The sequence below is a fragment of the Zerene cesonia genome, chromosome Z, assembly GCF_012273895.1.
Source record: "Zerene cesonia ecotype Mississippi chromosome Z, Zerene_cesonia_1.1, whole genome shotgun sequence".
Taxonomy (NCBI): Eukaryota; Metazoa; Arthropoda; class Insecta; order Lepidoptera; family Pieridae; genus Zerene; species Zerene cesonia.
Window position 1 is genome coordinate 5,032,427 of NC_052122.1, and position 12,030 is coordinate 5,044,456.

General features: G+C 31.9%; 3 protein-coding genes across 4 annotated transcripts in view; 1 reads left to right on the forward strand and 2 right to left on the reverse strand.

Annotated features, from left to right (window-relative positions):
• Window positions 1-7: 7 nt before the first annotated feature.
• Window positions 8-1,793, reverse strand: LOC119835767. The gene is made up of 5 exons (XM_038360753.1): window positions 1,707-1,793; window positions 1,537-1,624; window positions 1,327-1,446; window positions 254-505; window positions 8-175 (listed from the first exon to the last, which is right to left on the reverse strand). The coding sequence occupies exons 1-5, from the start codon at window positions 1,761-1,763 to the stop codon at window positions 30-32; spliced, it is 663 nt and encodes a 220-aa protein (XP_038216681.1). The 5' UTR covers window positions 1,764-1,793; the 3' UTR covers window positions 8-29.
• A 1,906-nt stretch (window positions 1,794-3,699) lies between these two features.
• LOC119835762 lies at window positions 3,700-5,584 on the reverse strand. The gene is given in 3 exon segments (XM_038360748.1): window positions 3,700-4,220; window positions 4,252-4,455; window positions 5,482-5,584. Coding segments are annotated over 3 exon segments (501 nt in total). The 3' UTR covers window positions 3,700-4,026.
• The window catches only part of LOC119835577 (protein DDI1 homolog 2), an 8,998-nt gene continuing 2,439 nt past the window's right edge, over window positions 5,472-12,030 (forward strand). The window contains exons 1-9 of one of the 2 annotated variants that reach the window (XM_038360485.1): window positions 5,474-6,067; window positions 6,314-6,517; window positions 7,868-7,934; window positions 8,077-8,235; window positions 8,483-8,581; window positions 8,823-8,985; window positions 9,489-9,678; window positions 10,988-11,065; window positions 11,539-11,633. In XM_038360485.1, the coding sequence (XP_038216413.1) occupies window positions 5,806-6,067; window positions 6,314-6,517; window positions 7,868-7,934; window positions 8,077-8,235; window positions 8,483-8,581; window positions 8,823-8,985; window positions 9,489-9,678; window positions 10,988-11,065; window positions 11,539-11,633 (1,317 nt within the window). In that variant the 5' untranslated portion in view covers window positions 5,474-5,805. Of the gene's footprint in view, window positions 6,068-6,313; window positions 6,518-7,867; window positions 7,935-8,076; window positions 8,236-8,482; window positions 8,582-8,822; window positions 8,986-9,488; window positions 9,679-10,987; window positions 11,066-11,538; window positions 11,634-12,030 lie in introns of both variants that reach the window. The other variant, XM_038360486.1, reaches the window with a different exon arrangement.

The following is a 12,030-nucleotide window of genomic DNA, read 5'->3' on the forward strand; positions in this document are numbered from 1 at the left end:
CAAACAATCTTGTATTAACATTTAATAGATTAATACAATTTAGGACTTATTTCAGGATCGGGATCTGGATAATATTGAAGTAAATCAGCAACTGGTGATTCCTGGTCTTCGTAAAAATCACATGCCAGTAAATATTCACGTTTCGAATAATCATCTCCCTTACAGAACATCTCACCTGAAATGATTATTATTAAATGTTATATTATCTTAAGAGTAAACTCTTTTTAAGCTTTTTTTTTTTTGCTAGCTGTACCTTCGATATCCATTATGTGTACTGGACTTTTGGATTCTAAAGCACCAACGCAGTAGTGTTCCTCAGTTAAGTCTGGATGCCAATACATTATAGCGTCTCTACATGACGTACCGGCAATGGGGAGTAAAATCCTATCCTTGCATATTATTTTATTGTTTACTATAGGTTCCTTCACTTCACCAGTACAAAAGAATTTGCGTTTCTTTCGCATTATAACTGTACTTAATTCCAAAACCGTTTTAATACTGTTACCTGGAATATAAAATAGGAACAATTAAATTAACGATGAGTAACTTAATTTTGGTTTATATTTGACTTTGATAAATCTCTCTTGCGGATTTTAATTCTCGAAGATCAAAATTTAGTGTTAGAGCTCAAACATTTGCAGAAGAGTTATTTTTTCTTATGGTATTGGTTAGCAGCGATCTGACGTGTCGCCTGCTGTAAATCGAACCACGCTGCATATAAGCACCTATTCGGCACGGAAGTAAATGTATTAAAATGTCTAAAAAAATGAAAAGACGCCTTTTTTATAATTGGCTTTTCAGGTGAATATAGGTTCTCTTCTTAAAATGACTGCATGTTAAATCAGTCCGGAAAAGTCGCTGGTAGGTCAAAGTTTATCATTTCGTGGAAAAAAATTACGCGTAAAACGCACGGTGGAGCTCTGCCAGCAATCCAGTTAGTGGGAATGGAACTTATTTTTTATTCAATTAACAGTAGCAAGTAGTTAGTAGATAATAAGAAACTATTAAACATTAAAATAATTTTCTACCTGTACGATATCAGTTATGTAATAATGCAATATGCTTATAAAGCTTATACTTATAGTAATATGATAAAGGTGAAGAGTTTGTTTGATTTTTGGAATGCAATAATGTCAAGAAGTACTGGTACTAAATATTTTAAGAGAAGGAAATATTGCGTGGTTGACCCTTGATCTTCTTATTCTTCTTTTTCTTTTAACGTGTTTCATAATGCACAAGTAAAGTTCTTATGGAGAGAAATAACATACCACGCGTGATGCTGGGGCAGACGGGTATTGAAGAATAAAAATAAATTATTACAATTACCTTTTTCTCCATTGATTGCCTCTAATTCTCGCATACCTCTAACCTGAGTTTCTCTACTATTTTGCTGTTTCATATACGAAGCCAGCCTATTCATAGCATCAACAAATTCGTCAATAGGTCCTAGAGTAGTTTTAAAGTTAATATTAAATGTTAAAATAGTTAATTTGGGTTATGTTCACTTCATTTGGATTGTCTTCTAAATAATTTTACCTGTTCCAAAACTACCGCCATCTAAATAATTTAGAAACTGGTAAAATCGGAGAGCTTCGTCGGATTCAATTTCATCCATTACGGGTCGCTGTGAATTAGCATCATAAATAATTAGTCTTATGTAAAAAAAAAGTATTCAATAAATGGTTTAAAATATTACGGTTACTAACAAATTTTCCACTCCAAGCTCCAACATCTGAGTACAAGGAATTAACTCGACTCGGCATCCAATCTAAAGATGACCGTGCGACCAAAATTGGGTGCTGAAAAAAAATACATTACTACATTTAGATAAAGTCTATTTTCTTATTGCATGATTATCTATGATTCTATAGAGGTAATTAATATTGTATTACTAATGAAGCTTGTCGGGCTAGGACATTCTGTATAATATAATCCGATACAAAATAAAATTGTAACAAAAAGATTAACATGTTTGATCACCGTTTGTATTTCGAATAAAATGCGTTTATTAATCTTTGTGTAACAGCGAACTAATTGGTAATTAATTCATAGGTTGTTATTTTTACTGCTCCTACGATATTGTTGTAACGAACAATCGATAGATTGCGAAATAAAACTATCAATTATGAGGGAATATGCATTTATTTATTTTTTTATTTTGTTATCTAATAGTTCACAATGTTTTATACATTAGAAAAAAAATTCATAGGTAAAAAGTAATTAGAAGTATTAAAAAAAAAAGTTTAAGAAAAACCAAATAAAATAGACCTTTTAAATACCTGCCATTTTGGCGCGCTTGATGTAACGTCACAGTTCATAATAACAATCTAAGTCGTTGGTGAAGTTTCGTTTTTTGATTAAACACCGTTGTTTTATTTTAAATAAACAAACCGCTATGGAACAACATTCTCTCTTCATAGAACAAAACAAAAAACCCTGATACAAGTATTGCATTGTGCCTAACTACAAAAATACAATAAGAAATGCTCCAGACAAAGTATTCTTTTTGTCCCTAAAGGCGTGGATATAAGTAATAAGTGGTGTAAAGCTATGAAAAGAGACATGATATCTTCATCAACTAGGGCCTGTAGTGAGAACAAAACATATATAAACAAGGCTATTCAAGTAAATACATAGTAAAATACAGTATAGAAGTAAAAGTGTTTACAAACAATTTAACAAAAACAGCACCAACATCTCTTTTGGAAATGTGAAAAAAACCTGTTACAAGAAAATTATTTCAAGATAAAACTGATAAAGCATCAGTATTTTCCACCCAGCCTTCGCTGTTATCCTCATCATCTTTTGGCCCTAATTTAAGTTCTCCTGAATCAAGTTGGATTATAGAAGATGAATCTGAGAATGAAAGACTGCATAAAAATCAATTGCGTAGTTGTATGGTAACAGCTATTGAAAAAGAGCCTAAAATGTTGTCGGGCTTACCAAAGCGGCCTTATTATTTAATAAATTTACTGAGTGAAAACATTCCACTCTCAGTAATAGATTTTAATTAGTCAGTAATAGTTTTTTGACATACTAGCGTTACCATTCAGTTATGTACAAAGTACAATCAGTAGGATTTTTTCAAGTGTGTTATTATTAGAAGAAAAAATTAAAGATTTAATTATATTTTCAACACCTATAGAAATTTTCAACAATTTGCCTTTAACTTTCAGGGCTAGATATTCAAATGTGGTGTCTATACGTGATTGCCTTGAAATTGAAATTATAAAAACCATCAAATGCAGTCTTTTAATCGCTAACAAGGTCACAGTACAAGAAATCAATACATTAAAATATTTAATATCACGTACTTGTAAATTTTATATCTGAAGGATATAGCCGCAGAGCAACAGACATGATTGTGGAAGATTGTGACTTTCTGAAATGTTTGCCCTTCAAAACTGCAGTTCAGGCAGATAGGGGTTTCAAAAATTTAAGTTATTTATTAGGATAAAAGGACTGTATTCTTATAAGACCCCCTTCTGTTAACGACTACTCCTAGTTCAAAAGAAGAAGTAAAGCAGTCAAATTGAATTGCTGTGTTAAGAATTCACATTGAATGTGTAATAAGTAGATTACGGGAGTTCAATATGCTCCTACCTCATGCTTGTGTTGACCTTAACCATTATTAATGATGTTATAGTGAAAGCCTGTGGTCTAATTAATATGCAGGATGTATTAATAAAAAAAAAATAATAACTTTAAATATACTTTTATTCCTTTTTATCTTTAAACAAAAGAGGAAAAATAGCTTAACACTAAAAAGCTGTACATTTATCAAATAGGTATTCACAATACTCCTTGTTATATTCTACTTCAATAATGACTATTTTTTGATATTTTGCAGATATGTCTGAATTATTTTCTAAGTATAATGTCAAGGCTTTTCCAGATGAAGGGTGTTTAATTTCAATCATATATATTTCATTTTCCCCATCTGGTGATGCTCCTATGATAGGATATGAGGGATTCAAATGCAATCTACTTGAATTAATCTTTATTTTCATTATTTTTTTCACTTCCTTAATAACAGCATTTTCTTATAAAATTTTCCTCTTTCATTGCTTCCGTGTCTTTTGATTTTAAGGATCCCATTATAGCTTCAGTCAAAGAACCATGCATTGCCTTACAATGGGCTGCTTCATACACTTTTGATGCTGTTATTCTGGCATATCTAAGCTCATGCCATAAGGGAGAAATTTATTGTTCCCTAGTTGCAAATTTACTTCACATGCTTGTATGTCTATTTAAGACTTACAAAATTGTAGAAAATCTTCTTTTGTGGTTGCCTTGAACTGGTGCTAACTAAATAATGCATGGATAATTTTATTAGATTTGTACCCACAGCAGACAACTTTGATTTTTTCCACTAACAGTTGATAATAGTAGATGGTGCATCTTCACTGCGTCTATGCAGCTAAGCCAAAAATGCAAAGGCATGCTTACAGTCTCCTGGTGAATAAAAACAGAGTTAAAAATAGGACCTAAAAAAGAAAGTAAATGAAAATAATAATTGCATTATTGATTAAAGGAAGAGTCAGAAAAAGGGTTACGTTGCCCTTAAACATTTTTATCTTTAAATAAATATTTAAGAAAACGATGGTAAAGTTCACTATACATTACATGTATTATGATATGCGTAATTACCTTAAAGCTTTTACTCCTTTGATTTCAACAGACGTGAAATTGGGATTTAATTTAAAGAATCTCGTCATCACAAACACTTAGATCATGTAACAATACAATAGATTATAGAATGTCGAGTGTCAGAACAGTGTTGCCAAAAAAATGTTTTGGGTCTCCTTGTGGCCATGGACATGGCGTGACGAATCACGTTGTAGTGAGATTAAAAAATTAGTCAGAATTTATTAATAAGAATGTATATCTTTGTTTGCTCTAGTGCAAATGAAAACGAAAAAAGCTCTTTCCCAATTCTCAATTTGAAATCCCTACGCATAGATTCATTCCCTTAAATTTAGGGATAAAGGTTTAAGATGGTAGCACTGGTATATGGTGGTTCGTGGTTGTACCTATTGTACTATGACGTCATAGTTCATGTATTCGATTTGACCAATGGTGTAGCGTTTTATATATTTGAATTTCCCAGACTTTTTTAGTACTTTTTATTAATTAATTTCTTGATGAAATAAAAACTATATCCAAAAATATTAAAAATAGCTTAATGGAGAAGTAATAAAGTTTATGAAAAAAAATATTTCATCCTAATTTAAATTTCATGCATATTCCCTGTCAATTATTTATTTAGTAATCAACATCATTTTTATAAAGAATTACAATTAAAAACCAAAAACTGAAAAAGCAACAATAATTTTAAATAATTTATAATACGGAACTATGTTTTTAAGAAAAATCAATATCTAAATACTTCGAGCATCTATATGGCAATCAATATAGAGTACCAACAAAGGCAATACGATCCACAGATAATAAATAAATAAAAAGTCCAATGAAGCGTACTGCGCTGTGCGCACATTGTACAAAGCCAATCATTCGATGAGTTATTAATCTGAAGTCGATAAGTGACTATAGACGCGTTTGCTATTACCGTGCCATTGACCATTTATGTTTGCAACATTGTGATAGCAGCAAAGTTGATGTATATGTATTTATTAGAAGATCAGTTCAAGAAGCTCTTCGAGTCTGTATCTTCGAATTGAAGGGCCAATGTGTTTGTAACTGGCGTATAATCTACAATGTTTTGGACAGTCATTCCCGAAGTATAAATATCACAAACCTGCCACATAATAAACAGTTCATCCGAAGTCTCTGCACATAATCAAAATGAAAATTACAGTGACTACGTTAAACGACGACATCTTCGTCTTGGATGTATCAGAAGATCTAGAATTAGAAAATTTTAAAGCATTCTGTGAAATAGAATCGGGTTTCCCAGCTAAAGACATAATTCTTAATTTTAATGGGAAACCTCTTCTCGATGATAAAAAATCCCTCAAAGAACATGGTGTGAACGACGGAGATGTCATCGTTTTAATCCACATGCTGCAATCTGCTCCAAATCTTAATAACAGCGATGCAAATCAAGGTAATTAAAAAATATTAGCGCGATTTCACTGCACGTAGATAGTTAGAATTGCATTGTCATGTTCTTTTGTTGTCATTTATGACATTGCGTGACTAGTTGCTGTCTCATATCACGCACTAATTAAATTGTATCTCAAAAACTGAAATTAAGAAAAAAAATGACATAATTACTTGTCAAAAACTTTATATATTTTAGTTACATTTTACACAAAAAAAATTATATAAATTATTGTTTTGTTTTCTGCAGCACTCCCATCTGGTCTAGCAAGTCTAGACTTTAGTAATATCCGAGTGCCAACAGGTGCAAGCACATCAATGGCCACACGGGCGACTCCAGTAGAAGAAGACCCACGTATTATCCGTGAAATGTTTCTGGCCAACCCAGACCAGTTAGCATTGCTGAAGCAAAATAATCCTCGCCTAGCTGATGCTCTGCTTAGTGGTAATTTAGGTATGATAACATTATTTTCTAATATGAAAATATGGTATTTATTATTAAGTCTAGTAAGAAAATCATAATTTTTTGCAAAATTACATACTTATACACATTTTTTGAATGTATCGTGCTGTATGTAGTCCTGTTTTCCCATAAATGGGTCGCAAATGTACTGCAAATTTTTTCTCAAGTGCTACAGATAAATTTTCCTTATTTTCATACACCTTCAACTGATATTCTTTAGCAGTGTAATCTCTGTTGTCGTGAGTTTATAAATTATTATATTGTATAAAAAATGCCACTATTTTTCTAGAATGGTCTGTGGACATCTGATGTATCTACTCAAAAAGAGAAAACACTGAGAGCTCTGCATTTACTTAAATGTAATATTAAATAATATGGCACATCACAGTTGCAAAGATATTTAACAGAACTGTAATTGAGAAAGTTCTGCATACAAAACATATACTATACTTTGTGAAATTTTCTTTCATAGAAACAATATTTATCAAGCTTGGGAATGTTTCAAAATTAATTTCAAGCTTGGGAATAAATTGGGTTAAAGCAAGAATAACTAGCACACAATAATAAAGAACCAATTACCAATACAACTATTATTTTCTGTTCCTTGTTACATTTAAAACAACACATAAATATATTATTATTATTATAAAAATATTATTCCTTATTGTTGACTACATTTCTGCATTATTATTAAAAATTAGGTTTATTGACTATCAAAAAAAAAACAATGTGAGATAATATGCAAGTGGGCTTATCTTAAACATACATAAATAAAAACATTGGCCACATAAAGTTAAAAAAAATTTATATATTTGTACAAATATCCACACTGGGTAAAATTTATGTTGTACAAGTAATGTCAGTGACTGCATTATTTTATATAGTGGTATAGAATTTTTGGAGCTAAGGTTATGAAGGTGTAATTATATATGTGAAGTAAATATTTAATTTAAAAAGACAAGCATGCTTCGACACATTTTGGATCAGCTTGTATTGGATAAGATACTACATCTCAAATATGAATGCTACTGAATTTCATATGATGAGTAAAGAATCAGGAGGCTCATCAAATTGTTTTCGTTCCTTTCTTGTCTATTATTAAACATTTATAGACCGAGATAACTAACCATCAGGCGCACCACTAGCTTGTTTTTGTCATCAGCTCTAACACAAGAAAAAATATAATGACACGCAGCCATTTGTTAGATTAAAATATTTTATTGCATATATACTGCTACATTCTATTATATGTACATTAAATATTATATACTTTCTATGTATTGTAATGTGTTTTATGTACATAGCAACACATTAATCATTTCTAATTGACTATTTCCATAGATACATTTGCTTCAGTACTGCGAGAACAAATTTCAGCTAGAACTGAACGTCAGCAACAGAGGATAAGGTGACTATAAATCTAAATGTGCATGGGTATGTTGCCGAACGGAAAACTATTATTTTTCCTGGCACACCTGTGCAGATCTGTTTTATATGTGCTTTATTATCATTTATAGTACCACAAATAAATCATTCACATTCATGTCTAGGATGATGAACTCAGATCCATTTGATACAGAAGCGCAAAGGATGATAGCTGAAGAGATCAGACAGAAGAACATAGAAGCGAACATGGAAGCTGCCATGGAATTTAATCCAGAGACATTTGGAACTGTTGTTATGCTGTATATTAACTGCCATGTTAACGGGTATGTAGGCACTCCATTTTGCACTGTAAAGATTAACATAGAATATTCCTCATTGAATATCTTACATGAGTATGAATTATGTATATGATTTTTATCATGTATGAGATTGTTAAGTTTTACATTGTAATGTTGATCTTATTCTATTTATAACATGAAACATATTTAACTTCATTACCATCAGTTGTTCTTCTTAGGTTTAAAAAAAAAAATACGTATAAGATGTTTTAAAATGTTTGTTATTTTTAAGGTTTCCAGTGAAGGCATTTATCGATTCGGGAGCACAAACCACAATAATGTCAGCTGCCTGCGCCGAGAGATGTAATATCATGCGCCTAGTTGACACAAGGTCAGGACTCTATTAAATCTATTTTATGCATACGCTTCGGATGGAATATAAAATGCGAATATATTACTTTGTGTATCGTAATGCCAATTTTGTAGTTTGTTTACCGCTCATTGTGTGAAAACATAATGTTTCATTTGCATTGCGACTGCAATGAAAGACAGTTTTTGTTGTTAAATCTAAATTTGGCCGATCCCAAAATAGTCGATTGCGTATTTGCATTATCGTAATAAAAACTTTATAGATGGGCGGGCATTGCCAAAGGCGTCGGTGTGCAAAGAATTATAGGCCGTATACACATGGTGCAAATGAGAATTGAAAAAGATTTCCTTACTACATCATTTTCCGTACTTGAAGAACAACCGATGGACATGCTCCTTGGCCTCGACATGCTTAAAAGACATCAGGTATTGTTTATTTGTCGTATTTTTAGAAATGATATCAGTATTAATGTATGGTTTTGACTAATTACTGACAAAAAATAAATCTCATTATAGAGCATTTTATTCTGGATAAAGTAATACAGTTTTATGGAGGATAAGCCTTAACTTGCTATTTATTTTATTTGACTTAGCTTTTCTGCCATTAAATTCAGCCAGGCAGCATTCTCCCTGCAACGTTCCAAATATTAGGTTCAGAATAAAAATTCAATTAAGTGTTGTACACTATTCATCTCCATCCGTTCCGGTCCCATTTAAATCTAATTATCTTCTAGTTCAAACAATTTAAAGGCTTACGGTTTTTTTGATATACCAAATAAACGTATTGCGAGCTACATTTTCATTATGTATTTTTAATCATTGTTCTTGTTGCACGTATATATATTATTTGCCACGAATATTATCAATAATTATAGTAATCCCTGGGTGCATTGAACGAAATATGTAATAAAATGTTTATATCTATCCAGTGCAATATAGATTTAAAGAGGAATGTGCTTCTTATCGGCACAACGGGGACAGAGACGCCGTTTCTGCCCGAGTCTGAGTTGCCCGAATGCGCTAGACTCTCCGGAGTGTCTGAAGATGAGATCGTCAACCAATCGGTGCGAGAACACGAGGACAGACTTATGAAAGAAGCCCTAGAAAAATCTAGACAAGGTGGGAGACAAAAAAAGAAATAAACAAGCGAAATATACACAGATCTATGTTTCTATACATGATTGGACTTTACACAAAATTTATGTTGCATGATAACCAACTGTATAATAAAAATCGTAAAATGGTTGGGATATTTTCTTTGTTATTTAAGTTGTTGGTTGGTGGTTTGGCATTTGACGCGAAATTTATTACCTAAATGCTATTTGCATATCTTCATTAGCTGTATATTGCTAACTATTTTGTCGAAATGTATAACCAGTGTTTTCTCGTTGCGGAAGTATATTTAAGTTTGTGTTCTTGTGATAAATAGTAAAAATATCCACAACAGTACGAAACAGTGCACTGAAATAAAAACTACGTCTGGTTATACAAGGCAACCTTCCATTCATTTGCTGCTAACAAAACATGCTTTTCTATTATTGTAATGCAAATGCTCTTAAATAATAAACGGTTATTGGCTGCACGTGTTATGAATGGTGTTTTCTCAACTAAAACTTTGGCCAGGATCAGTGTAGTGTTCAAAATGCATAACGGGTATGTTAAGTTCATTCGTGTTTGTAGTTTTGTATTTGTTTGTTTGTATGAAATTGCTGTTTAGTTTTTTATTATTGTTGCGATATCTAACAAACTAGATAGTCAATCACTCTATCTTATAAGACCTAGTTTCTCATGTTCCATTCTATACTCCCGTGACATGAGATCAATTTAAATGATTGATAAGACCTTTCCATGACCATCATGTTGTTAGATCAAATCGACTCCTAATGCCTTGTGTTTTATTCGCGTTTCATTTAGTCTCGTATTGCAATGCTTTATGTTTGAATCTTCGTTTCCGTGTTTAATTAATGTAGAGTTACTCGTAAATATTTACATTAATTCTAATGGCTGCCGGTAAAAAATTATCAAATAATGCTATTAACAATACGCGATTAATACTTAATCTGTATGTCAGATTAATTCGTCGCTATTACGCTAATGAATCTTATTCATTAATGTGAAAGTGTTATTGAACATCGATTTATATCAATGAATAGACGAGACCAAACCCTTTCCCTAATTTTACTTTGACTCGAGCGTTTTGATCGTAACTTTTCTTCTTTTTAATTGATAGCATTCAATCCGTCACTTGTTCCCCACCTCGCCTTAGTTTTTCTCACCGTCACCATACTTGAATCATCTCTGCGTATTTCGCCTCATTTTCCATTGCACCTTCGATCAACGCTTTCTTTGTCGTAGTAGCTGTAATGCGTTCGGCCTATGGTTTCTAAACACCTAAACGAAGCATTAATTTTATCTGTGTCTTATACAGAGGCTGGAAACGAAAGTACACGGTCCACGCCCAGTGGTCAATCGACGTCTAGTACAGGACAAAGTAGCCAAAGAGCTGGTAAATATGACCCATCTTCGATCTCACCAAATGTTTATTTAGACTCATATCATCGCATTATCCGCTTGACCTAACTTGATTTCTGACTCATGTTACTAATCCACCGTGCGTTTGCTTATTTCGTTACCTACTCATACATCACGTTTATAGATATTCCATGTATATCATACATATACAAACATATACAATGGTGGGACATATTTTGTAAATGATTCGATTTCTTAAAAAAAAAAACTAAAATAAAAATTTACTGCTACGTTAATGTCTGTGTCTATTCAAGAGCATCTCATAATATTAATACATTTCACGATACCCCGAAATCAGTACGTCTTTTTTCAAATAAATTGAAGGAAACGAGTCTAAAAACCGTCCCCCACTTCTAACATGTCAATTGAGTTATTTTGGGCACATGAAGCAACCAAAGCGAAGACATTACATTCGGCGGAATTATTGATGTATTTAATTATTACCAGGTTTAGGAGACCCGAGTCAGACAATCCTCCCAACGGACAAATTTACAGAGTCTGATGTTGAAGAGATCGTGAATCTCGGCTTTACTAGAGAACAGGTCAGACTTTTATTAATTTCCAATTTCATCAATTTACGACATATTTGTGTGTATAATTATACGACAGTGTGGATAAAATGTAATTTCCTATACTTATATATTCTGTTTGAAATTGATGTTATTTTGATATTAATGCTGCAAGGGTGTTGCTAATGGATTATAATTATTCTAAAAAAGTGTGTTCGAAAAGTATCGCGAATTTTGAATTTTCGTATTCCAGGCCTACCATTACATAAAATATGAAATACTATTATACCTTATTTAAAAATTCCAAATAAATTTTAGAAATGTGTGATATAATTTAAGTACTAATTTATTCTATGTAATATACTTAGTCTGGCCATAAATACTGTTACACTTAATTATAAAAAAATATTACATTTGAATTTCGAATCTG